Source organism: Diabrotica virgifera, chromosome 4 (genome assembly GCF_917563875.1).
Source record: "Diabrotica virgifera virgifera chromosome 4, PGI_DIABVI_V3a".
Lineage (NCBI taxonomy): Eukaryota > Metazoa > Arthropoda > Insecta > Coleoptera > Chrysomelidae > Diabrotica > Diabrotica virgifera.
Window position 1 is genome coordinate 161415613 of NC_065446.1, and position 26180 is coordinate 161441792.

At 32.3% G+C, this 26180-nt stretch overlaps 2 protein-coding genes across 4 annotated transcripts in view; one reads left to right on the forward strand and one right to left on the reverse strand.

Moving 5' to 3' along the window:
- The window catches only part of LOC114330762 (TBC1 domain family member 1), a 537565-nt gene that overhangs the window by 303462 nt on the left and 207923 nt on the right, over positions 1-26180 (forward strand). The gene's annotated exons all lie outside the window — the stretch shown is intronic.
- Positions 1-26180, reverse strand: part of LOC114330763 (fasciclin-1-like) — a 74049-nt gene that overhangs the window by 14942 nt on the left and 32927 nt on the right. For 2 of the 3 annotated variants that reach the window (XM_050648468.1, XM_028280175.2), the window contains exons 2-4: positions 23758-23909; positions 15783-16003; positions 13814-14251 (exon numbers count right to left, since the gene is read on the reverse strand). In XM_050648468.1, coding sequence (XP_050504425.1) covers positions 13814-14251; positions 15783-16003; positions 23758-23909 — 811 coding nt within the window. The remainder of the gene's footprint in view (positions 1-13813; positions 14252-15782; positions 16004-23757; positions 23910-26180) is intronic. The other variant, XM_028280176.2, reaches the window with a different exon arrangement.

Genomic DNA, 26180 nt, shown 5'->3' on the forward strand with positions numbered 1-26180 from the left:
TGGGAATAGGGGTCTTATGGTAGCTCATTTGAAACGGTGTTCAATTCTCAATTCAGTAATATAAACAATAATATCAATATTTATACAGGGTCGCCAAAATAATTATTTTTGAATTAAATTAATTGACGCAAAAAGAAGAACGTATGTAATTTATTTAACTAAAAATACATTTTATTGCTGTCACAAAACAGAAAAAAATGTTTATTGGGCAAATAAACATTGCTTTTAGCTTAAATTAAATGTTAAAACTGTCAAAAGAAGTAGATGGGAGCCTGTTTGTGATTTAATTTGAGCGAAAAAAATGTATATTTGTGAAATAAACATTTTTTTTTCTATTTTATGACAGCAGTACAATGTATTTTAAGTTAAATATATTAAAAGTACATTCTTCTTTTTGCGTCAATTAATTAATTCAAAATATATTTTTTTGATCGCCCTGTATAAATAATGATATTAATGTTTATATTACTGAATAGATAATTGAACATCCTGTCAAATGAGCTACCAAACGATCATTATTCCCATTAAAAAAACATCGATTACGTCACCATGCTCTGATGGATGACGTCACTAGTATGAAATATATGCGAAAAAATTGCAATATAAAAATAAAAATCGACCTGTTTCTTGCATTTTCTTAAAATCGAATAACTACTGACAAATATCGAGGTGGACTCTTTTCTTTGGCCCACCCTGTATTAATATATTGCTGTGTTCATCTACTATTAATATAGAAGTTTGAATAAACGTTTCTTTTATTTGGCAAACGATTACAACGATAGTTATTGCAAAATATTTATGTAAAATGTTATTTTTCATAAATTTATATTTTTTTAGAAAAAATCGTTTTTTTCAAAAAGGGACGCTTAGCGGATTTAAATTTTGTCTTGTATTGTCTACTTATGAGTTGTAGAAGATATTCCAACAAAAAAAGTTGAATATATAGTAAATTAGATAATAACGTGTTTCAAGCTCACCGTGATAAGTTTAGAAGATGAACAACAGGGTTTTCGCACTGAAATATCGTGTAGATGCAATATTCGTCATAAAGCAAATTACTGAGAAATCACTAGAGCATAAAAGACCAGCATTTGTATGTCTAAGCAACTTAAAGAAAGCATTTGACAGAGTAAAACTCAAAGACGTAATCCATCTTCTTTATAACAGAGAGGTTCCCCTAAATATCATAAAAACTATTAAAACATCTACCAACACAACAAAATGGAAGTCAGAATAGATGGAGATTGACAATTTACAGAACCTATGGACATAGGCAGCAGAATAAGGCAGATAGATTCATTGAGGTCTATGCTCTTCAATTTAATCATGGATGAAATCCTCAAAGCTTCAACAAAAGAAGAGGATACAGAATGGGAAACAAAGTGGTAAAAATACTCTGTTATGCAGACGACGTAATATTGATAGCCTAAGATGAAGACAGTCTGCAAAGATTAATCCCCAGACTTAACATAATAGCAAAAGAATTCAATATGACAATCTCATCTCAGAAAACTAAAACAATAGTAATCAGCAAAGATCCAATCAGATGTAAAATAGAAGTTGATGGCATCAGCACTGGACAAGTAATGGAAATAAAATACCTTGGAATTACATTGTCCAGCTACGGAGACCTGAACAGAGAAGTGAGAAATCAAGTACAAAAAGCAAATAGATTATCTGGATGCCTTATTAACACTATAGGGTGAAACCGACGTATTAACACTGAGAAAAACCCAGGAATAATTTATAAAACCAGTGTAAGGCTAATAATGACATATGCCTCAGAAACAAGACCTCATAGGACCACAACGCAAAGACTACTGAAAACGGCAGAAGTGAGAGTACTGAGAAGAATTACAGGAAATACGCTGAGAGATCGAAAGAGCAGTGAAGACATTAGAAGAAAATGGACATTAGAAAAAAATAACGTACAGTGTACATACAGAGTGAGTTTTATGCATGGAAACACTCAATTATCTCAAAAACGGCTTGGACGATTTTTATAGATTTTGGTAGGTAGGGGTTTTCTAATGCGGCCGATATTATAGTGCTAATTACATTGTTGTCATATTTTCCGTTTTTTTGGAAATCTAATGAACTTTCTTATTTCAAATAGAACACCCTGTATATTTTTTGCGTTTTGTAGTCCTTAAGAAATACTGATTATTTCATTTTCTATTCTCTATACCTAAATGCCATAATTTCGGAGCTTTTGCTACATTTATTTTCAAAAAAAAATTTAAACAACTTATCAAAAACAATTTTTTTGGTCCGAGTAAACACTATTGTAGGTTTTTTGGATCATTGGAAACAAAAAAGATCTTTTGTAATTTTTCTCTAAAATTAATCGTTTCCGAGTTATAAACAATTTAAAACTGAAAAAAATCGAATAATGACGATTTTTAAGGATCAAGAACACAAATAAAAAATATAACTTTTGAAATTACAAAGTACCTAAATTCAAGCCCAACTCTTCTTCTAATAGCTTGCCATAATATTTTTTGCCTCATTTTATTCTATAATATTGCTTTTTAATTGTTAATTAAGTGCATGTGGGAGGACGGGCGATAGGGCTGCATTAACAATTAAAAAAACAATAAGGAAGTACAAAACTCAAAGAGGTACCACAAAATGTATTTTTGTGGTACTTCTTTGAGTTTTGTACTTCCTTACCTCGAGACCACATTTGAGAATGGATACTTCTCTTAATGTTTAAAAAAAAAACAATGTTTTAAAATGAAACAATCTCAAATTACTTATTGGTATCTGATAAAATAAGGCTTGAGCTTGAATTTGGGTAGTTAGCAGTTTCAAAAATAACATTGTTAATTTGTGTTCTTGAACCTTGAAAATCGTCATTATTCGTTTTTTTTTTCAGTTTTAAATTGTTTATAACTCGGAAACGATTAATTTTAGAGCAAAATTACAAAATATCTTTTTTGTTCCCAACGATCCAAATAACCTAAAATAGTGTTTACACGGGCCAAAAAAATTGATTTTTATAATTTGTTTAATTTTTTTTTTAATAATAATTGTAGCAATAACTCCGAAATTATGGCATTTAGGTATAGGGCATATAACGTGAAAAAGAATCAGTATTTCTTAAGGAATTCAAAACGCAAAAAATATACAGGGTGCTCCATTTGAAATAAGAAAGATCTTTAGATTTCCCGAAAAACGGAAAATATGACAACAATGTATTTAGCACTATAATATCAGCCGCATTAGCAAACCCCTACCTACCAAAATATATAAAAATCGTGGAGGCCGTTTTCGAGATAATTGAGTGTTTCCATACATAAAACTCACTCTGTATAAGCGAATGGGCACTAAATAGGAAAAAATAATGGAATAACCACATAAGCAGAATGAAAGAGACAGGTGTGGTCAAAAGAGCAAGAGATAAATCACCAATCGATAGAAGAAGTATCAGCCGACCGCATGGAGTAACAACCTTCCATACAGGTATCAATCCGCCAATGAACAAACAGAATTGTTCATAAAGAGAAAGAAGTAGAAGATTTGAAAATTGTATCAAAAACTGATTTACATTAAAATAATGACATGACTTAGACTTAGGCAAATATGCAAATTGCAGATTTTGCATATTTTTATATAAATGTGCATAAAGTGCATATAATTTGAAATGTTGCGTGTATATGTATATATTTTTATATTCATGTAACACCTTGGAAATCTCAATATTTAATTTTATTTTATAATCTCTTGGTATTAAAATTTTTGGTATCGGAACTAATAAAAGATAGCGGCTTATACATAATTTTGTCACGTTTTATCCTTGATACATAACAAGGGTTCCAAAATCTGCCAGTTTATATCACTAGGTAAAAAGTTTTAGTTCGACGGTCCTTCTCACTTTTGTTGTAAAAGCCGTGAATACCTGTGTTCCAGAGGCGTGCGGTCCATGGAAGCGGGGGAAGCACCGCTTCTCTATTATATACTTCGATATAACAAAATATATTATTAACTAATATTTAATTATCAAAAATTTTCCCCAATCCCAGTAATCTACATATTATTACCTAGGCAATAGGCATTGAAAAATATTAAAAATTAATCGCATAGGAAGGAACTCAATATGCACTATGCACACAATTCAACTATTCGGTCCACCCCTGACAGAAGCGCATCTCAAAATCGCCGCTTGTCATGCAGTTGTCCTGTATAAAAATTGGTCAGGGTTCAATAACCGCACCCACTAGTCGCGCGAATTTTGGTACCCTGCAGAAGCGATTGTTCGATCGCCTTCCAAGAGTGGGATCATCTGACTGTTACTGCTTCTAAGGGGTGCTTGTCTGCTTAGGTACATACAAATACATTCGCTTAAAGAATATTTCGATTTAAATTTTTTGCAGAGATTTTTCCTTTTACTGATCTTTTATTTGACATTTTACAGATGAAGTCAATTGTCATTGCATTTTGTATAAGACAAATTGATGACTTTATTAATTAATACGATAATTAAAAAACGAGAGCAGTTTAAAAATATTTGGGATAAAACTGAAAATATGGGGTTTGAACATGAAAGAAAAAGAATGAAGATTGATAATGTCGACAACAGAGAGACCTTTTGATAACATTCTACAAAAAATGAATTTTCGCTTTCAAAATTTTAAAGAATTAAAATTTGTAGAATTATATAATATATTCTTATTTAATATTTCTAATTATAATTCATCAAAATTTCCCACAGAAGAATTTATTTCACTACGATTAAATAATGAAAATATTTTGATATGCCAGCTTTGCATTATAAGTTAATGCCCGGTTGCACCAACAGATCTTAAGCTTAAGTCGAGAATATCATAAGAATTAATATAATATAATTATAATATATTACAATAAGTATACCATAATATAATAATAGATATAATTGATAATAAGGTAAGAATCTAAAATTATGGTGCAACGTAAGTGATACTCAAGGAGGCCCTATCTATAAGTAGAGCTTAGCTAAGTGGAGCTTAAGATCTGTTGGTGCAACCAGGCATAAGTGTTGTTTATGAAACAACTCACATTTTAGTGATAAAGATATACTCAGAAATCTGGGTATTTCTTATAACTACTGGTCTAAAAAAGTCCCTGTGTGAAGTGTCCAAGTTGTGTGAATTACTACAAACTATCCCAGTCACAAGTGCATCAGTTGAACGAAGTTTTTCAGTATTAAAATGCATTAAAAGTTTTACAGAAATTTATAATAACAGAAACAATAGAAGAAGAATGGGGAAAATTTAAAAATGCGATGATAAAAACAGCTAAATCAATATGTGGAACCACAAGAAATAACAACAGAGGGAAACGAACGTCTTGGTGGAACGATGAAGTGAAAAGAGAAATAAAAGAAAAGAAGAAATTATGGAAAGAATACATACAAGACAAAACACAACAAAAATATGAAAATTATAAGAGAAAAAGAACAAAAGTTAAAGAGATAGTTAGGAAAGAGAAAAAGAAAAGTTGGGAAAAATTCGGAGAAAAAATGGAAGAAAACAGCACACAAAACGTAAAATTATTTTATAGAACACTGAAAAACCTAAGAAGCAACAAAGAAACGAAACTGAAACAAATAATGAACAAGGAAGGAATAATAATAAATGACGATAAAACAATAATGGAAAGATGGAGGGAACATTTCCAGCTGTTACTGAATGGAAATCAAGTGAACACAATGGAGAAGGAAAGCCACATAAAGAGAGTATCCATAAGAAACACGGAAAATCCAGAAACTATAGAAAAAGAAGAACTAGAAGAAGCAATAAGAAAGATAAAGATTGGAAAAGCACCAGGAAGCGATGAAGTAGCACCAGAAATGATGAAATATATAGGAATAAAAGCAAAAGAAAAATTGTTATACATATATAACCTAATATGGAAGAGAAAAGTAATACCCAGAGAATGGACAAATGCAGTAATTATACCTATATACAAAAAAGGAAACACAAGAGACTGTAAGAACTATAGAGGTATATCACTACTATGTGTAGCAGCAAAAGTATACGAAACCATAATAGAAAGGAAAATCAGAAAAGAAATAGAACATAAATTAGAGGACGTACAAAGTGGATCCAGGAAAGGACACAACACACAAGACCATATATTTACCATGCAACAAGTAATAGAAAAAGCATTAAAGAAAAATAGAGAAATATACCTGAGCTTTATAGACATGGAAAAAGCCTTCGACTCAGTCAAAAGAAAAGATATATGGGAAAGCCTAAAGAAGAAGGAAGTAAGCGAAGAACTGATAGAAGCAACAAAGAGTATATACATGAAAACAACAAATACAGTAAGAATGTTAAATATACAGTCAGAACCATTTGAAACAACTCAAGGAGTTAGACAAGGGGGAAGTCTCAGCCCAGTGCTATTCATAAATGTAATAGATGAGATAGTGAAAGAATGTAAGAAAACTTTCAAGAAATACTGCATCGGTTGGAACAGAATGCAAATGATAAACGCTGAGATGTGTATATTTGCAGACGACATAGTATTAATTGCGGAAACAGCAGAAAAACTGAAATACAACTTAGAGAAATGGAACCTAGAAGCAAGCAAATACAACTTAAACGTAAACAAAGAGAAGACTCAGATAATGAAAATATCAAGGAAACAAGGGACGGAAGATCAAATAGAAATAATGATAGACCAACATCAATTAATACAGACAAATTCATACAAATACTTAGGAACAGTAATCAACAACAAAGGAGACATAGAGGACGATCTTAACAACAGAATGGAAAACACAGGAAAACTATTCCAAGCACTAAATAGAGGATTCCTTAATAACAAAGAAATATCAACAAAGACCAAGATGACAATATACAAAACAATATATAGACCTACGGTGACATATGGAGCAGAAAATTGGATATTAAACAAAAGACACCAGAGCAGAATACAGGCAGCAGAGATGAAATACCTCAGAAGAACGATAGGAGTAAAAAGAACAGATAGAATCAGAAATGAAGAAATAAGAGAAAGACTCAAAATCAAGCCGATACTCGACTCAATCAAGAAGAAAAAATTGGCATGGTTCGGACATCTAACCCGGATGGACAATGATAGACAAGTGAAAAGAGTGTGGGAAGCCAAACCAATAGGTAAGAATAGAAGAGGAAGGCCCATCAAAGAATGGAACAGTGACATTTCGCAGATACTGCAGAGTAAGGGTAAGACTTGGCAGGAAGCAACACAGATGGCATCCAATAGGAAGGAATGGAGAAAGTTCGTTAAGAGCAAGGACAATCCAGAAGATTGTAAAATATTGTAATTTATTGAATTGTAATTTAATGAATTGTATTATAAATGGCCCTACACCGAAAGGTACTAATGGGTCTACTGATTAAGTAAAGTAAGTTAAAAGTTTTACAAGAAATTCAACAAGCGAAGACAGACTTTACAAGTCCATTGAAAAAGACCGAATTCAACAATTATCAGAAGTTGATAGGAGAATAGGGCTCAAGTATAAATAAGTGTCATATTGTTGAAAGTTGTGTGTTGTGGAAAATGCCCTGGAATTAAAAAAAAAACATTTAAATAGATCTCTTCTTTAGGAAACGAAGCCCGGAGCGAGGACTTAAGGCCCGAGCAAGCAATTCAGATCAATCATAGGTCACTATAGTCACTAGAAATAGCGGCAATAGAGTGCCTCACGCATTGATCGGGCTAGGATTTAGTGTGTGACTCCTTGTACCCAGGACGTCTCACATAAGCACTTTGCTGATAGAGAGCCCCTATAGCGCATCAGAGTGTTATCAGGTGGGAAGTGGCTCGACCCTCAACCCTTAAGAAAATATTTTTATATCCTTATTGAATCGCTTCCCCTTTAGAAAAAGTCACTGCACGCCACTGCTGTGTTCAGTGTCATTCATAAAATCAAACTATAGTTTCGTTCAGAAAATTTTTACCCAATTGGATTCCTCCAAATTATCATTGTTCGACAGTACATTTTTAATAAAAGAATTTGAATCATTCGGCAGTGTGAATAAAATTGTAGTATGCACTTAAAGTACCTTTTTCGTAGCAAAAGCTAACATTTTTGTGAATAATATAGTATAATAATAATAATAATAATAATGGAGTTTATTCGTAGAAAATAAATTATACATATAATAAACTCAGTTCCTCACTGAAGTTGCACGTACAACTTGTGCGTGAGGGTTCAATTTTGATTGTCTTAAACAACACTAATTAATTTTACAATTTACAAAAAGGAATAAAATAAAGTTTTTTTCGTTCATCTGTCTCGAAATTTGGGCTCCTCTTCTCACTAATTCAGGTAATATTACATGTTGTTTTTCGGACCTACGAAAATTTCTCATAAAATTCAAGAAATTCAAGAAATGATTGCAAAACGTTTTCTATGGGACTTCTCTGTTGGGAATATAATATAATATAACTTCTCTATAGTCGTAGCTATAACTATCGTAATAGTCGTAGCTTAAACTTATTTAGTTTATTCTGTTTGCTTTAAGTATGTTCTGTCTTTTTGTAGTAAAAGCTTATTTAGATGTGAATAAAATACAGCATTTACTGAAATTTTAAAGTAACAACTTTTAATTTTTCAAGCCAGGTAAGGTGCTGCTTAAAAATTTGTCTTGTATAGAACTTCAATCGAACACGTTTAAAAATGGCTCAATTTATGAACATCAGACGTCGAAAATATTATTCTCAACGAAGTGAGTGTCGGGATGAGGAATATCGTAATTTATATCGTTTTTCGAGAATTAATGTGGAGTGGTTAGCAGAAAATTTCCTTGAAGAAACTGGAGAAACAAGGGGAGGAGCATTAAATCCCAGACAAAAAATGCAGATATTTCTTCGATTTTTAAGTGATCCTGGATTTCAAATTGGAGTTGGCAAGGATGAAGGTGTTCATCGAACAACAGTGAGTAAAACTGTGAAATTTGTTTTGACTGAAATAATTAAAAATCACATATTTGGTTACGTTTTCCTTTAAATAAAATTGCTGAAGCATAACAAGAGTGGAGTGCTAAGTATCAGTTTCCTTGTGCATTTGGTGCTGTTGATTGTACACATATAAGAATTCCGAAACCATCTGAGCATGGAAATGAATAATATAACAGAAAAGGTTACTTTAGCATAAATGTACAGGCAACATGTAATGCAAAAGAAGAATTTACTTCCATAGACGCTCAGTGGCCTGGGTCAGTACACGACAGTAGGATACTAAAGAATTCTGCAATTTATGTCGAAATGAATAATATGCGGCATAATAATATGGTGTTATTAGGTGATTCTGGTTATGGAATCAGACGTTGCCCAGATAGCACAAGTACGTTTTATGGACATCCAATGGACGTACATCTGTGTACATTGGAACGTCCAATGGACGTCCCGCTAAGGTACAATGGACATCCGATGGACGTCCAACGAATGTCCAGAGTTCACAAAATTGGACGTCCATAGAACGTCCGCTACAAACGTACATTGTACGTTGTATTGGAGCTTGCTTTCAGTGTACACCTTATGTACATTCAATGTACGTATTATGAACATTTGTAGGGCACTTTTCAGAAAGCAATCTAGTATCCATAATTTTGTGAATACATAGCAAAAAGCCTTTATAGGAAATAGTTCCTTATAATACTAAACTTATACTTAAAAATATTACACAAAAGACCTTTTTTATTTCTCTTTACTATAACTTCATTATAATATATACTTTATTATAGGAACTAGGAACTTCATTAATGCACGACTGCACTTGCACGATAAACAGAAAACACAAATATATCACAGGATGTATTTTCATAAAGACGAGATTCAGATAATGACGCCCTAGGAAGCATGCACATTAAAAGAGGTTTAATCTCTGTTCTGTTTCTGTTCCAAACTATTTTTAGAGTCAGTACCGTTGTTGTATATTACAAGCGCGTTTGCCATTCTGTGAATTATCATAAATAAACCATCCTTCAGTATTCCACAACAATTAACATCGATAATCCCCTAAAAGTACCTGATATACTACCTTTCACGACCGATAGCGCGAAGAGCGACAACGTTGTCAAGAAGATTCTCATTTAGTTTGTATTGGGACTTAATATAATAGTCGCGTTTTGTGTAAAATATCCATGGACCACAAATGGATGTCCAATGTACGTTGAAATCAAACGTCCAATGGACGTCCCGTAATGTACGTACATAGTACGTCCAGTTTTGGTCCATGGACGTTTGGACTTTAAATGTACGTTATATGGACGTACATCGGACGTTGTGTGCTATATGGGTGGCTGATGACGCCATACAAAAATCCCGAAACTCGTGAAGAAATTGCGTTTAACACACTTTTCATGAAAGAAAGAGTCATAATCGAAAGGTGCTTTGGCCAACGGAAGAGAAGGTTTCCAATTTTGCAATATATGGTTAGAGTAAAACTAGACAGAGTTGCATCTGTTATTATTAGTTGTGCTGTACTTCATAATATATCAAAGTATTTAAATGATCCACTTCCTGTAGATGAAGAAGAAGATGTCATGAATGACGAAGAAGAAGAGCAATACAATTTAGAAAATGACGCTGAAAATGTTATGAGAAGGGGACTCCAACGGAGAGAAGAAATCAAACATTTAATTTACCAACTAAACATTTAATTATATAAATTGTTATAGTTATAAATTCAAAATTATATTCAAAAACTGTTGAAACAAATAAAAATATACAGGGTGTGTACCTTAAAAAATATATCATATTTCATAATTAATAACATTGTATATATTTTATCTAAATATAAAGAAGTTGAAATTTCGGGACCTTCGCTTTCGTGACCTTGGGTTTCGGGTAGACTTTGACGTAGCTTGTTCAATAAAAGTTGTTCTCGCTCGATCTGCATGCGCGTAAGTTCTAACTGCTCAAGAAGAACCAGTCTTTGTAGATCTGCTGTGCATAATTTTGCAGTCTCATCTGTTTCTTGCACTTCCAGCTTATTTATTTTTGCTTGTGATGGTGTAATATAAGAGGAAGGAGGAGGAGGTCTGACTAAAACGTGCCTTGTCTTCGCTGGTTTTTGCATTTCTACATTTTCCAATGGCTTCAATCCCTTTGTCGCCGCTCCAGGAATTTTATGCAATGTTGGGGTTTTCTCATCTTTATCTATAATATCCAGCAATTTTTTTCCCAATCTTTCAAAATAATTTTTTTATTTCCAGTTGCTTTCATATCTGTTTTCTTTTTTAATTCGTTTTTCATATTTTGAATCTTTTTTTTTCAATTGTTTTACATTAACACTTTTGCCATAAATCGTTTGGTATGATTCCTTCATTTAATTAAGGAAATTTCCTTATTTTTTCTTATTAATGGCAACTGCGATTTATCAAATAAAACTTTGTGATTAGATAAAGCCTCTATGAAGCGCAAATTGCCACTTTGTTCTTCACCGACTTCGGAGTCAAGAGATTCACTGTCGTACTCGGAACTCATTTTTAACACTTTTACAAACGTGTGTCTGCTAATGGTTGTAATAAATAACTAAATAAACTGAAAAATCTGTTGACAAAAATAGAATACGGCCGGTTTTTATAAGTTTTTTCTAGATTTGTGTTTCCTGTTGTTAGTTTAAACTTAAATTTTTTAGTATACACTTATAAGTATAAGCAAAATATTATTCACAAATTTTCCAGAATGTACTTAAACTTATAGCTGAGTCTAATAAGATTGTACTTATACTATAACTGAATTCTTAAAGTAAACACTTATTTTTTATTCACACAGCTCATTGTCTCAAAACGTTAAAAGAAATACGTACAGGAAAGAAAACTTGGAAAGAAAACTTTCCAAACATTTTCTAACAACCATGGAAAAAAACAGTGGTTACCAGGTTCTTTCTGAAGTGGTCGAACATTTTCCGAACCACTTAATTTAGAGCCAACTAATATGGTGAATTTGCAAAATGCCCAGTTACATCAATTGATGTCGAAAGAAGTTTTTCTATGTAAAATCCACGAGGAAAATAAAATTCCTGTAGCTGGCTGTATAAGTACCATAAATCACAAAAAATATAAGATCCTTTGTAAAAGGTATATTTAAAATACCCCAATAAGGGTTACATCACAAAACAAAACGTTTTCGGATTAATAAGTAATCCATCATCAGTGTTAAGCCAATAGCATGCATGCGTGAGCCACCAAAAAGTTATGGGTGAAATCCCTTTGAAAGTTGTAAGATGTTAAATGACACTACATATGATTGATAATGATGATCGATGTTGCAAATATTCCTGGATATAACCCAGGGCAGCACAGGACTCTAACCACGTGGATATGATTTGCAAGGAATGAACCTTACATATTGAAAATTAGTTAAAGTTGACACTCAATTTTCAATATGTAAGGTTCATTCCTTGCAAACCATATCCACGTGGGTTAGAGTCCTGTGTTGCCCTGGGTTATATCCAGGAATATTTGCAACATCGATCATCATTATCAATAATATGTAGTATCATTTAACATCTTACAACTTTCAAAAGGTTTTCACCCATAACTTTTTGGTGGCTCACGCATGCATGCTATTGGCTTAACACTGATGATGGATTACTTATTAATCCGAAAACGTTTTGTTTTGTGATGTAACCCTTATTGGGGTATTTTAAATATACCTTTTACAAAGGATCTTGTATTTTTTTTCTATGTACTCAGATAGAAGCCATTAATATTTCTGTTACAAATAGAAAACAGCATTAAATAATTTTGTTGTTACCACAATTCGAAATAATATTAAGTCTGGATCCCGCGTATGAAAATAAAGTTGATTAATAGCAAGCTGAAAATTTGTTAATAGCTTAAGGGTGTCTAGTCGGACAAACTTTGATATATGGGAACACTGGAACAGGGGAAGTTTTAATTGTGGAACAGGTTAAAAATTTGGAACGGTCAGACCACGAAAACGGCACATGTATTTTGTCCGACAGAACAGACGAACAGAGATTAAACTCTCATGCAAAAATCAGACTGCTATTTATCACCAAATGGGCGTTTTAATGAGTGGAACATGTAGAATATGTCAAATGACAGGAATTATGACAGGTGATAAATGGCAATCTGATTTTGTATGAGAGTTTAATCTCTGTTCGGAGAGTTTAAGTCTGTTCTGTCGGACAAAATAAACGTGCCGTTTTCGTGGTCTGACCGTTCCAAATTTTTAACCTGTTCCACAATTAAAACTGCTCCTGCTCCAGTGTTCCCATATATCAAAGTTTATCCGACTAGACACCCTTAAGCTATTAACAAATTTTCAGCTTGCTATTAATCAACTTTTTTTTTCATACACGGGATCCAGACCTATATCATTTATTTGTTAAAATACTTAACTATTTAATTACATAAGCTTAGTTTATAAAATATATACAGTCGGAAAAATGAAAGAATACCCATGAACGAACGTATAAAACACGCTGTATTTTCCTGTCACCATGTCACACAAAAAATTATCTAGCGCAAGTACATGTAATAATTATTGTTACATGTACTTGCACTGGACAATTTTCTTTGTGACACGGTGACAGGAAAATCCAGCGTGTTTTATATGTTCGTTCATGGGTATTCTTTCATTTTTCCGACTGTACACATGTTAATTATTACAACATGTGAAGATATTTTAAATATTTTTGTAAATTAAAAAATGTTGTAAATATTTTTTTATTACATGCATATTTTCTAGCTAAACTTGCATATTTTTGGATAAAATACTGCATATTTATGCGCATAATATTCATACCTTTTTATTTGCATATTTGCCAAGTCTAGACATGACTGTTACTTTCTATCTTAATTACCTCTGAATAAAATTCTCGATGTCCTAAAACATCTCGTATTAATCCTTTTACAAACAAACGTTTATCTTTTTCTTCAAAAGAAATAGCGACGTACAGCATCTCGTCATTAGCCAATGTTTCAAATAAAGTATTCTTTGCAGTAGGTCTGGTAAATAACACGTTAAACGGTACAACATGTCCTAGAATAATATTTTTATTCATCATTTTAAACTTCGAGGGTCCTATTCCAGAATCAATAGGTATAAAATAGGTATGCCCAGCATTTTGTTTGAAAACATACTGAAGTTTTGTTTCCTGGATCTTGGTAAGGAATTGGGACACAGTATTGGCAGGTCCCAAGTTCCATTTGTATAGCGTGGTTAAGAAATCGAAAGCACTTGGAGATGCTGTAGGAGATTTAATTACAGGATCGAGGACTTCGTCTATCATATGAAGAATCTAAAAAAGGGAATTTGAAATGTTAGTAATAAAACTAATGTAAAAAATAATTTAAATCTAACTATTTATTTAATTTTATTCCATTTATTAAAGAACATAAGAAAAATAATCATTAATGAAATGTAACATTTTGAAATAAACAATGATCTTGTGTAATTGACACAAGAAGAGAAATTAATGTAATTTATTAAATTCAAAAGACATTTTACTGCTGTCAAAAAAAAAAACAGATTTTTTTTTATTTATTTATAATAAATTTATTTATTTTATTATTCGGACCGTGCAAGTTCGGAAAAGCGACCCTTGTTTCATAGCTCGGCAAATTTTCGCACTTTTAATTATATTGGCCAATCATATTGGTCCTTGTTGCTGGATAATTGTCAAGGCCATAGCCCAAAATAAATTATAAGAAGAAAAAGTAAGACTGAGATTATGTTATTAAAAGGTAAACAGTTGTATGTAGCAAATAAAATTAATTAATAAAATGCAGTACTGCAAGCAAAATACAATAATTAATAAATTTACTTTTATATAATAATTGCACATCATATCAATATTGTGGAGTAACATATAATTTTTCTTCTTCAATGACAGTAGGTATGAAATATACGTCAATTTGACAATTTCAATTGACAATATGAATTATTTAAGAAAGTTGCAACATTTGTCCGCTATAGGGCTTTTCATTCACAGTCATTTGTTTCGAGCTTCTGTCATGTGTCATATAATATTAATATATCTACATCATACGTTAGTGATATAACCAATGATACAAACCAAAGACGTATGACGTAGATATATTAATATTATGTGACACATGACAAAAGCTCGAAACAAATGACAATAGATGAAAGGTCCTATTCGCGCATGATCGTTTCTCGTGTCCCCTCCAAGTACTTGCACACCGCGAATACATGTAAACATTGATTTTCGCTTAAATTCAATGTTCAAGCTGCCACCCACTTACTTCTTGGAAGTTTCAAAATTGCATTTAAATGAAAAGCAATGTTTATTTGTCAAATAAATATTCTTTCGTATATATTGACAGCAGTACAATGTATTTTGAATTAAATAAATTACGTAAATAATTCTTCTTTTTGTGTAAATTAATATAATTCGAAAACAAATGTACAAATAATTATGTAATTGTTTATATTAATGAATAGAGAATTGAATATACTTTCAAATGAGCTAGCATAGGTCCCATATCCTCATTAAAAAAACATCGATTACGTCTTCACGCTCAGATAGATGACATCACTAGTGTGATACAGATCTCAAAAATTCATAATTTAAAAATAAAAATCGACGTGTTTCAAGATTTTTTCTTCAAGTCACTGACATACGAAATAACGCATTTATTCCTTTCGTTTACACCATAGTGTACGATTCAGGCTCATTTATCGGGAAAAGCTTTTTTACTTTAAAAACCTCTGTTTTAAGGCATGAGAGAATTGAATTGCATTTGACATATAAACAAACTAGAGTTAAACAAGAATTAAAAAAAAATCATCAGGTCGTTAAAATTTACCTGCTGTTTTCCCATGTCACCATTTCGGCTTCTAGTGAGATAATCTGATTTATTTTTGACAATTTTTGCATTATTAATATATAATTCACCATTATTCTGACTAATCCATAGGGGTGGATTTTCCAAAATTACTGTGGGTAAGGAATTAGTTCTCTTCAGCATGTCTAAGCTTTTTATCTCAAAGCTCATGTGGTAGAATGCTAGCTCAGAGTTGTATTTAACTAAAAAAAAATAATTAGAAAATGCATTTTAAATATAAGGTAAATTAAATTAGAAGCTTATATTAAATAAACATTGTATTTTATGGGAATAAACCACAATTGATTGTAATGAGAATTACATTTTAAATTTGTTTTGACAATTCTATAGTTAATTTCTGAAGTCAACTGTGTTCTAATGGTTTTTCCAGGCCCCAATATTAAAAAGAAAATAATGGTAAAGATGATTCAGATTTGATTACAAGACGGGGCCTCTACTAATGTACTTATGTTATGGCGAGCACGCCACTGTGTGTGTTTATATTTCAATATTTAGACTACGTGACGTGATAAACACCAACGCTTGTAATTTCGCGGTGTCAGCGAAATGTTCATGGACTATGAAAGGTTTTAAGAAATATGTAGTTTGTATTCATTAATTTTAGTATCGTTTTGTATCTCTAACTGTTAACATCTCAATAAATTTGTGCATTTCCTTCAGTAGTTACGTTACTCAATTCTCCAACGAACACACCACATTTTATAAAGAATAAGACTGGCGCAGTTAGTAGAAATTTCCAATTAGAAAAAGTAAAGCCTTTTTTCTAATCGATTTTAATCGTTAATTGGGAAATTGGAGAATTAGTGACTTAGTAGTTGAGTTCCGAGTGTAAGGCCACGAGGAAGGAAAACTGAAGGAACTCGTAAGCAACTTGAAGAATTCCAAGTGTAAGGCCACTTGTTGTGTAAAGCCACAAAGCAATTCGGAAGTTCTGGAGAGGCGCAACTAGCAACTTCGTGAAATCTTCTCAACCACCAGCTTCAGTGAAAAGCCACTCGACCCTGGAAACGGTGAAGCATTTCCACAGAAGAAGCAACTACATACAGTTTAGAATTTCGACCAGTTCCAGTGTACAGCCACTTGATCCAGAAGGTACAACGTTCTCCACCCGTTCTCTTCCCGTTCCAGTGTAAATCCACCTGATCTGAGACGCTGCAACGTTCTCGACCCGTTCCGGTGTAAGGCCACGTTCTCACGGAAGTACTTGAGGTTAGTCGAATTATATTAATTTTGTATTTGTTTTCATTTTTTTATTTACTCTGTTTCGCTATTTTCAAACTTTTAAGATATCATATCTAGTATTTGCATTTTTTTTATTTTTTTATTTGTTTAACTTATTTTTTGTTAATATAATGGCAACTAACGACGTAACAGCAAATACGTCCATAATTTCCGCCAACACTTCTAATAATTATATTAATAGTGACAAAGCTATCAAGCTTATAAATGTTTTTGATGGGTCTTCTTCAAAATTACACTATTTTATAGATTCTGTTGATTTCATTTTTGCAAAATTTGACCCAGCGGATTTACAAATTTTTCCTTTTATTGTAAAAAGCAGGTTAGAGGGAAAGGCTCTTGATTTCATTGGCTCGAAAGAATTTTCGACATGGCAAGAGATAAAAAATGCTCTCCTTTCTCAGTTTGGTGAAAATTTGGATTTGCAGTGTCTAAATTTTGAGTTATGCCATTTTAAGCAACGTTCTAGTGAAAAACCGGTAAATTTCGTTGATAGAATTGAAAAACAATTGATAAGAATCAGTAAAGTTATCAAATACGATTCAAGTTTGAACAATGTTGAAAAAAAATGTTTAAATAATTTTCACAGTAAGACTGCAATTCTGACCGCTATTACGGGCATAAAAGAACCTTTGTGTCAAATGCTTCGTTCTTTAAATCCCAGTTCGTTGATTCAAATTAAGCAAATTTTAAACGATTATGAAAACCAACAATATTTCAAACAAACAAATGACAATTTTTCTAAATTAAATATAAATAATGACAATACAATTTCTTCAAGTAATGCAGGTACGCAAAAAACATTTTCTGCGCCCGGTTCAACAAATCAATCGATAAATCCAAATCCACCAATTAAATTAACCATTCCAAAGTGCACTTTTTGCCATAAATATGGACATAAAGCAGAAAAATGTTATCGTAAACCACAATCTCACAATGTTGTTCATAATACCTATTGCGACAACGACAGTTCAGAAAGCGAAAAAGACATAGAAATCGAAGTTGATCAGGATTTTTTAGAGCAAGTTCCGCTGACAACTTTACAATTTACCAAGTAGCAAATAAACCGCTTCTTTACGCGCATATTAAAAATTTAAATTTAAAGTTATTAATTGATTCAGGGGCAGCTATATCAATATTGAAACCAAGTAAAATTTTAGACTCTTATCAGTTTAATCATGAAAATTTTAAAATATTTGGTATTAGTAACGAACCAATTCAAGTTACAAAGAGCGTAAACTTTAAATTATTTTCGAGTGTTGAAAAATTCTATATAGTAGACATAAATTCTCCTTTTGATGGAATACTTGGTTATGATTTTTTAGAAAAGAATAAATGTGTTATTGACTTTGGTTTGAATACTTTATTTGCTAATCATGAGGAAATCCCATTGTTTTCGTCTGATCGGGAACATAATATATTTAGTCTAAATAATATACACGAAAATCAAGTCCGAAGTAATGTTATCGACTCAACTGAAAAAATTGATACTATTATAAGTAAACTAAAATTAGACCATCTTGATGAAAGATTACAAACAAAGATAAAAGATATTCATGTGAAGTTCCAAAATATATTCTCGTTACCTAACGAACATCTAACTTTTAGCAGTCGAATAAAACATAATATCCGTACTAATCCTGAAAATGCCAGTCCGATTTATACTAGAAATTATCGGCACCCTCACGTTCATAAAAAAGAGGTCAATAAACAAATAACAAAATTATTAGAGCAGGGAATAATTCGCGATTCTGTCAGTCCTTGGAATTCGCCATTTTTTATTGTCCCCAAAAAACCTGACGAAAATAATGTTCAAAAATGGAGGATAGTAATTGATTTTAGAAAATTAAATCTTATCACGGTTGACGATAGATTTCCTATCCCGAATATTAGCGATATTTTCGACCTTCTCAATACCTCTAAATTTTTTTCTACAATCGATCTGGCGTCGGGTTTTCACCAAATTCCCATGAATCCCGAAGATATCGAAAAAACAGCTTTTTCCACAGAAAACGGGCACTTTGAATTTACTAGAATGCCGTTTGGGCTTAAAAACGCTCCTAGTACCTTTGCTAGAGTGATGAATGACATATTTCGAGAGCACATAGGCAAAACATGTTTCATTTATATGGACGATATTTTAATTTTTAGTAATACAGTCGAAGATCATCTTAAAAATATCGAAATAATTTTTGAATTAATACAAAAAAATAATTTAAAGATCGAACCTGATAAATGTAAGTTTTTAACGGATGAAATAACTTTCTTAGGTCATTTATTGACACCGGAAGGTATTAAACCAGACCCGAAAAAGATTCAAGCTATTTTAGATTTTCCAGTCCCGCAAAATCAAACTGAATGTAAATCATTTCTCGGCTTATTTGGCTATTATAGGAAATTTGTAAATAATTTTGCTGATTTAACTAAACCTCTAACGGGTTTGTTGAAAAAAAATATAAAGTTTCATGTTACACCCGAAGTAGTGGAATGCTTTGACAAATGTAAACAATTTTTGACCTCGGAAAAAATTCTGGTTTATCCTAATTTCTCTAAAGAATTTATTTTGACGACCGATGCATCGAATGTCGCTGTCGGTGCGGTTTTGTCACAGATGTCCGATAACGGTGAGGATCGACCTATCGCTTTTGCATCGAGAACATTAAATGAAACTGAAATGAAATATTCCACTACAGAAAAGGAATTATTGTCTGTTGTACACTTTACAAATTACTTCCGTCCATATCTATTTGGAGTTAAATTTCGATTAGTCACAGACCATAGACCACTTATATGGCTTTTAAATTTAAAAGATCCTAATTCTAAATTATCACGATGGAGACTGAAATTAAGTGAATATAATTTTGATATTCAGCATATTTCGGGCAAAGCAAACAGAGTTGCAGACGCTCTGTCAAGAATTCGATTAAACCATGTGCATCAAAAACAAAATGAATATACCGAATTTGAGAATGTTAAAACTAACTTAGTTTTAAATAATTTTTCCTACTCTAATGAGCAAATCTTAGACGTTAACAATAAGAGTATTTTATATCTATACGATGAGAATGACAGAAATATAAATCATTTCGAAATTATCAATGATAATTTTCCCACAGTTGGTGACTCGGATTTTGAAAAAATTTTAAAGTTATATAACGAAAATCGTAGTAGAGAGATTAATATAGTTAAAATTAAGCCACACCATTGCCTTGAGAATTTTAATACTTTGAAAAAACTAGTATTAGTCCGAAATAAAACTTATAGCATACCTTATTTTGAAAGCAATATTTATTATAAAATGCTCAGTTTCCTTTATCCAGACGTTAACTTTGTAATTTGTAAAAATATCGTTACTATGCCGCCTGTAGAAGATAGGCAAAGGATAATTTTCGAATATCACAACGACCCGAGTAATTATCACAAAGGAATTAATGAAACTGCAGACAAAATTCGACAACTTTATAAATGGAAAAATATGTATAGAGAAATAACCGAATTTATTACTTTATGCCCTACTTGTCAACTCTCAAAATTTGATCGTAGGAATCGTACTCAAGGTTTAAATGTAAGGCATTCTCCGGAGAAACCATTTGAGGCTTTATCTGTAGACCTGTTCTTTTTTGATAAACAGAAAATGCTCACCGTTATAGATAATCTAACAAAATTTGCGCAAGCGTATATTTTAACTGATAAAAAACCAGAAACGATAATTAGTAAGTTAAAAAATTATTTTTCGCTTTTTGGCCTTCCTAAGATGATTATGTCAGATCACGGGGGCGAATTTAATAATAAAAAGATACAAAGTTTTGTTAATTCGTTGAATATCGAATGGCACCTTACTTCGTCTGAGTACCATGCCTCTAACGGTATAATTGAGCGTTTCCATGCTACCATAACAGATACTTTGCGAAGCTATCTTTTAGAACATAACCAGTGCGACTTAGAAGATGCACTTTTAGTCGCTATATACTCATATAATTCTAGTAAACATCATTCAACATCCACTACCCCCTACAGTTTAGTATTTCCATATAAAAATGATAGAGAATTTGATGAAATTTCGTATAATAATCAGTTAGAAAATATAAGGGAAAAACAATGCGATCAAAGGAAAAAGCAAAAGAACCGTTTTGATAACTTAAGAACGAGTAACTTGGAAGTAAAGTATAAAGTTGGAGATAATATTCTCTTAAAAAGACCAAGAAATCCAAATACACCAAAATCGATATTAAATACAGGACCATATGTTGTTCTGGAAGTCAATGAAACCAATAAAACTCTAAAAATTAAGTTAGATAACGAGGTTATTCGAAAATTTCATTTCAATAATGTAAAACCATTTTATGAGGTTATTAACTAAACGAAGTTGAAGTGTAACACGGCAAGTAGTAGATATGAACTTTCATTTTCCATATTATAAATGAATTTAATCAGTAATAATTGCAACATATAATTCGATTACCTTGTGGTACACTTCATCTACGGCCTTCTCACAACAACAAAAATAGAATGAGTTATTGCCGGTGGGTTTCTTTGTTTCATGTGGCCCTACCTGCCCTGTTCGGAGCATATCCAGAGAGGCTCTACACTACAAGCCCAAAACTTCGAAGCTGCAAAGAGGCCCTTCTTGGACACCCCAGCTTCGGTTTTCAGGAGGGAGGTGTTATGGCGAGCACGCCACTGTGTGTGTTTATATTTCAATATTTAGACTACGTGACGTGATAAACACCAACGCTTGTAATTTCGCGGTGTCAGCGAAATGTTCATGGACTATGAAAGGTTTTAAGAAATATGTAGTTTGTATTCATTAATTTTAGTATCGTTTTGTATCTCTAACTGTTAACATCTCAATAAATTTGTGCATTTCCTTCAGTAGTTACGTTACTCAATTCTCCAACGAACACACCACATTTTATAAAGAATAAGACTCTTATACGTATTTCAGCTTTACCGTAGCCTTCTCGGTGCATCTGTGTAGAGGCACTGAACTAGAATCAAATATTTTCATTTCTTCGCTGCAATTATTAAATAACTACCAAAGATGCTACTAGTACCATCTATGAATCGTAAGTCAAATGAAACAAAGTTTAGTTCCTGACTCATTTGATTTACTATAAAAAAGAAAATAGTTTCTCATTTAAACTTCTGTAGCAAATTATTGTCATACAAAGTAAGTCATTCAATGATTATGATAAATAGTAATTCCAATGGTAACAGGAATATTAATAAAAAAAACTCCCTCAATTTGTATCCTACAGACTTCTAAAAGTGCTAGAGTATATTTTGAGCACTTTAAATTTTTCTCTAAAGATTTTCTAGACAAATTTTCCATTTTCCTGTTATTTACCGTTGTAAATAAGTCTTCAATTAAATTAACGACGAAAAATAAAAAATATCACCTTCAAGGACGTCTACAACAATAATAAATAATACAAATTTTTCTTAGTTATTTTTTAAACTAATGTTTTGGTTGTTTGCTAATATAAGTTAAAAATATGTTTTATTTTTTAACATTTTCTGTTACGAATGACTTGAAAAATATTGGTTTAACAAAATAAATAAAATAAGATTATCGGTTTCTACCAAAATTTTCACCCCGAGAAGGAGTGGGTTAACCAGGACCAAAGAAGAGGTCTACCGAGGATTGGCAGGTACATCCGATCTTTCAAAGTTTCGAGTAAATGTGTGGTAATTAAACGACATTTTTAAATACTGCCTTTGATACATTTCTTTTTCATGGATATAACGACGGTAAAAATGAAGATCACAGAGGAAGGAAGAATAACAGACTGGGATGAATATCTAGCAGACTTGTATCATCGTTTAGTCACCGTAAAAGGGACGATAAGTCGTACAGTATACACATAGTTGCCAAACAATTACAAAATGCTGTCATAATATGGGCATTCGAGAACAATAATTATTCGGAGACAGTGAGAAATTATAAGAGGAAAGAGCCTGGTAAAAGTTAACATAGCAAATTAAAGTTCAGAAGTTATACGAAAATTTAATTTTGCCACAAGATTAGGAGAGTGGGGTGTTTATCGAAAAATTCTGAATACTATAAGCAACTGAGAAGGATAAAAACATATCATGAAGAAATCTGTTTAGTTAATCCATCTTGGTTTAAATTAGAGACTCCACTACTACTTAAATATTAATTAACATAAAATATTCAATAGTGAGATATGCACTATCATAATATATAACAAAACAACTAACTGTTAAATTGTGTTACTAAACTCATGTCAACCTTACGCATTATTATACGAACTTTCTTAAAAACAAAAAACAAAATGGGACAAAGAAATAAAGATATCAGACAAATGACAAAGCAGAAACCTATTACTGAGTCGATTAACCAGAAGCAAATCTTCTGGATCGGACATATTAATAAAATGAAACCCAAAGCCAATAATTACAAGGCAAATATTAGAATTGAAAAAGAAGGAGAAGTGGAAGACACAGTAAGAAATGTATATATCAGATCGAAGAAATAGGAAGGAATTAAGGCAAAATTACTGAAGAATTAAAAGTTGGCCAAAATAGAAATACATAAAGTTATTAGTAAGTAATGCATTATTTACAGATACTATTTTGGAGATAAATAGTAAAATTTAAAACATACTATATGATAGGTACTTTTTGTGATTTAACAATTGTTTAAAATGATTTTTCAGTAGTTATTAGCCATTACCTTCTGAATGACGAAATGCCCAATTTTCCGGAACAAAGACTGTCAGCTGTTCATAATGTAGATTAAGTTTTGCTGCTGTACTGGTATGAATGAGTCCATTAAATTCTGAATATAACGGTTCTTGTTGAATCTTTTGGTAAATAGTCTTATATCTAGAATAAATATATAAATTAATATACTATAAGTACACAAAATTCCACCACTAAAACCTTTTGATTTAGTTTGACAATTTATAACTTTTTTATTTGTAAGTTTGTAATCTGATTTTCAAGATTCTTGCATTGATTTGTAGCTACATATAATGACCTCATTTGTTATTATTCTGGTAATAAACAATTTTTGCTTAGATGGAATTATACAGGGGTGAATAGAAGCGTTGTATTTTCTCCTAACTTAGAAAAAATAATGTGTGTGTGTACTTTGTAAACACTTAAGAGGTTATACTCCTATTATATGATTTCAACCAAACCAATATACTTTAAACTTCTTCTTCTACGGCACTACAGCCCAAATTGAGCCTTGGCCTCCTTTATTTTTTGCCTCCACCCTTGCCTGTCTGTGGCTGCTCTTCTCCATACACGGACTCCTAAAAGGGCTTGTGCGTCGCTGTTTCCTGTGTCTTCCCAGCGCTTTCGTGGCTCCCCAACCGGTCTCTTTCCTTGCATTCTAGCATTCAGTGCTCGTTTTGGTAGCCTATCCTCTCCCATTCTTATCACATGTCCGGCCCATTGCAATCTTTGTAATCTAATGAAGTCTGACAGGGGCGTTTCCTTATAAAGTTGATAAAGCTCGTTGTTGTATCGACTTCTGAAGATTCCGTTTTCCCTCACAGGTCCTAGTATTCTCCTAAGCACTTTCCTTTCGAATGTGTCGAGTTTGTTTTTGGATGTTTCTTTCAGCACCCAGACTTCACTTCCATAGCATGTTATTGGTCGAATTAAGGTTTTATAGATTCTCATCTTTGTATTTCGGTGGACACTTTTTGACCGAAATATATGGGAGAGGGCAAAATAAGCTCTGTTTGCCTGCGTTATTCTCTTCCTTATTTCTCCATCTTCTGATCCGTCGGCATATATTTCTACTCCCAGGTATGTAAACTTTTCAACCGTTTCAATGTCATCTTCATGTATAATGTTTTCTGGGACTATATTTCTTCTCGTCTGAGTCATTATTTTTGTTTTTTCTGTGTTAATTTCCAGACCTAGCATTTTTGTTTGTGTTTTTAACTCTGCATACGTTTCCTGTGCTCCTGTTGATGTTCTACTCATAATATTAATATCATCAGCATAAGCGGCCAGTTGAACCGTTCGGTTTGGTCAGTAGATTTCATCGTCCAGTTTGCATTTGCCTAACCGCATACTCCAGTGCCAGGTTAAACAATGTTGGGGCCAGCCCATCTCCCTGTTTTAGTCCCTGCGAAATGTTAAAAAAGTCTGTCCGGTGGTTTTGTATTCGTACACATGCCTGAGTTTCATCCATTGTGGCTCTAATGAGTCTTATTAACTTGTGTGGTATTACCAATTCAGCCAATATATAGTATAGTTTGTTCCTTTTGACTGAGTCGTATGCCTGTTTGAAGTCTACAAACACGTTGTGAACATCAATATCGTGTTCCCATGCTTTGCTCAAGATCTGTTTTACTGTGAATATTTGATCCAGTGTCGATCTTCCCCGTCGGAAGCCCGTCTGATACTCTCCAATAATATTTTCTGCTAGTGGTTGGAGCCGCTGGTTTATAATATACGTGAGGACTTTATATGCTGTACATAGTAGAGAGATTCCACGGTAGTTTTTGCACTGGAGTTTGTCTCCTTTTTTATAGATCGGGCATACTATACTTTTCTTCCAGTCGTCGGGTATTTTCTCTTCTTGCCATACGTCTCTGATGAGCGCGTGGATGTGACTTGCTAGGTGGTCGCCACCTACCTTATATAGTTCTGCTGGTATTTCATCAACTCCCGGAGCTTTATTGTTTTTCTGGGCCTTAATGGCTTCGAAAACTTCCTCTATGGTTGGAGCTTCTACTCCATTCTCTTCTACGTAGATCATACCCATTTCATCTTCCATGTCTACTTGAGTTCCAAGTAGTGTCTGAAAATAATGCTTCCAGGTTTCTGTGACTTTCTGTTGGTCACTGATTATTTGCCCACTTTCATCTTTACATAGACTTGTTTGTATATGTTTATATATATACTTTAAACTGTTTCTTTATATTTCATTTAAATATTAAACTAATTTTAATACATACTACTTTTCAAAAATTTTTATTAAAACAATACCAAAAATTAAAAAACTATAAAAATAAAACACACACAAACATATTGAAAAATGCCACAAAGAAATGATTTCTGAACAATTGCTGGCAAAATTTTTAACTAAATATGTATTTTCTGAAAAAAAAATTATACAATATATCCATATAA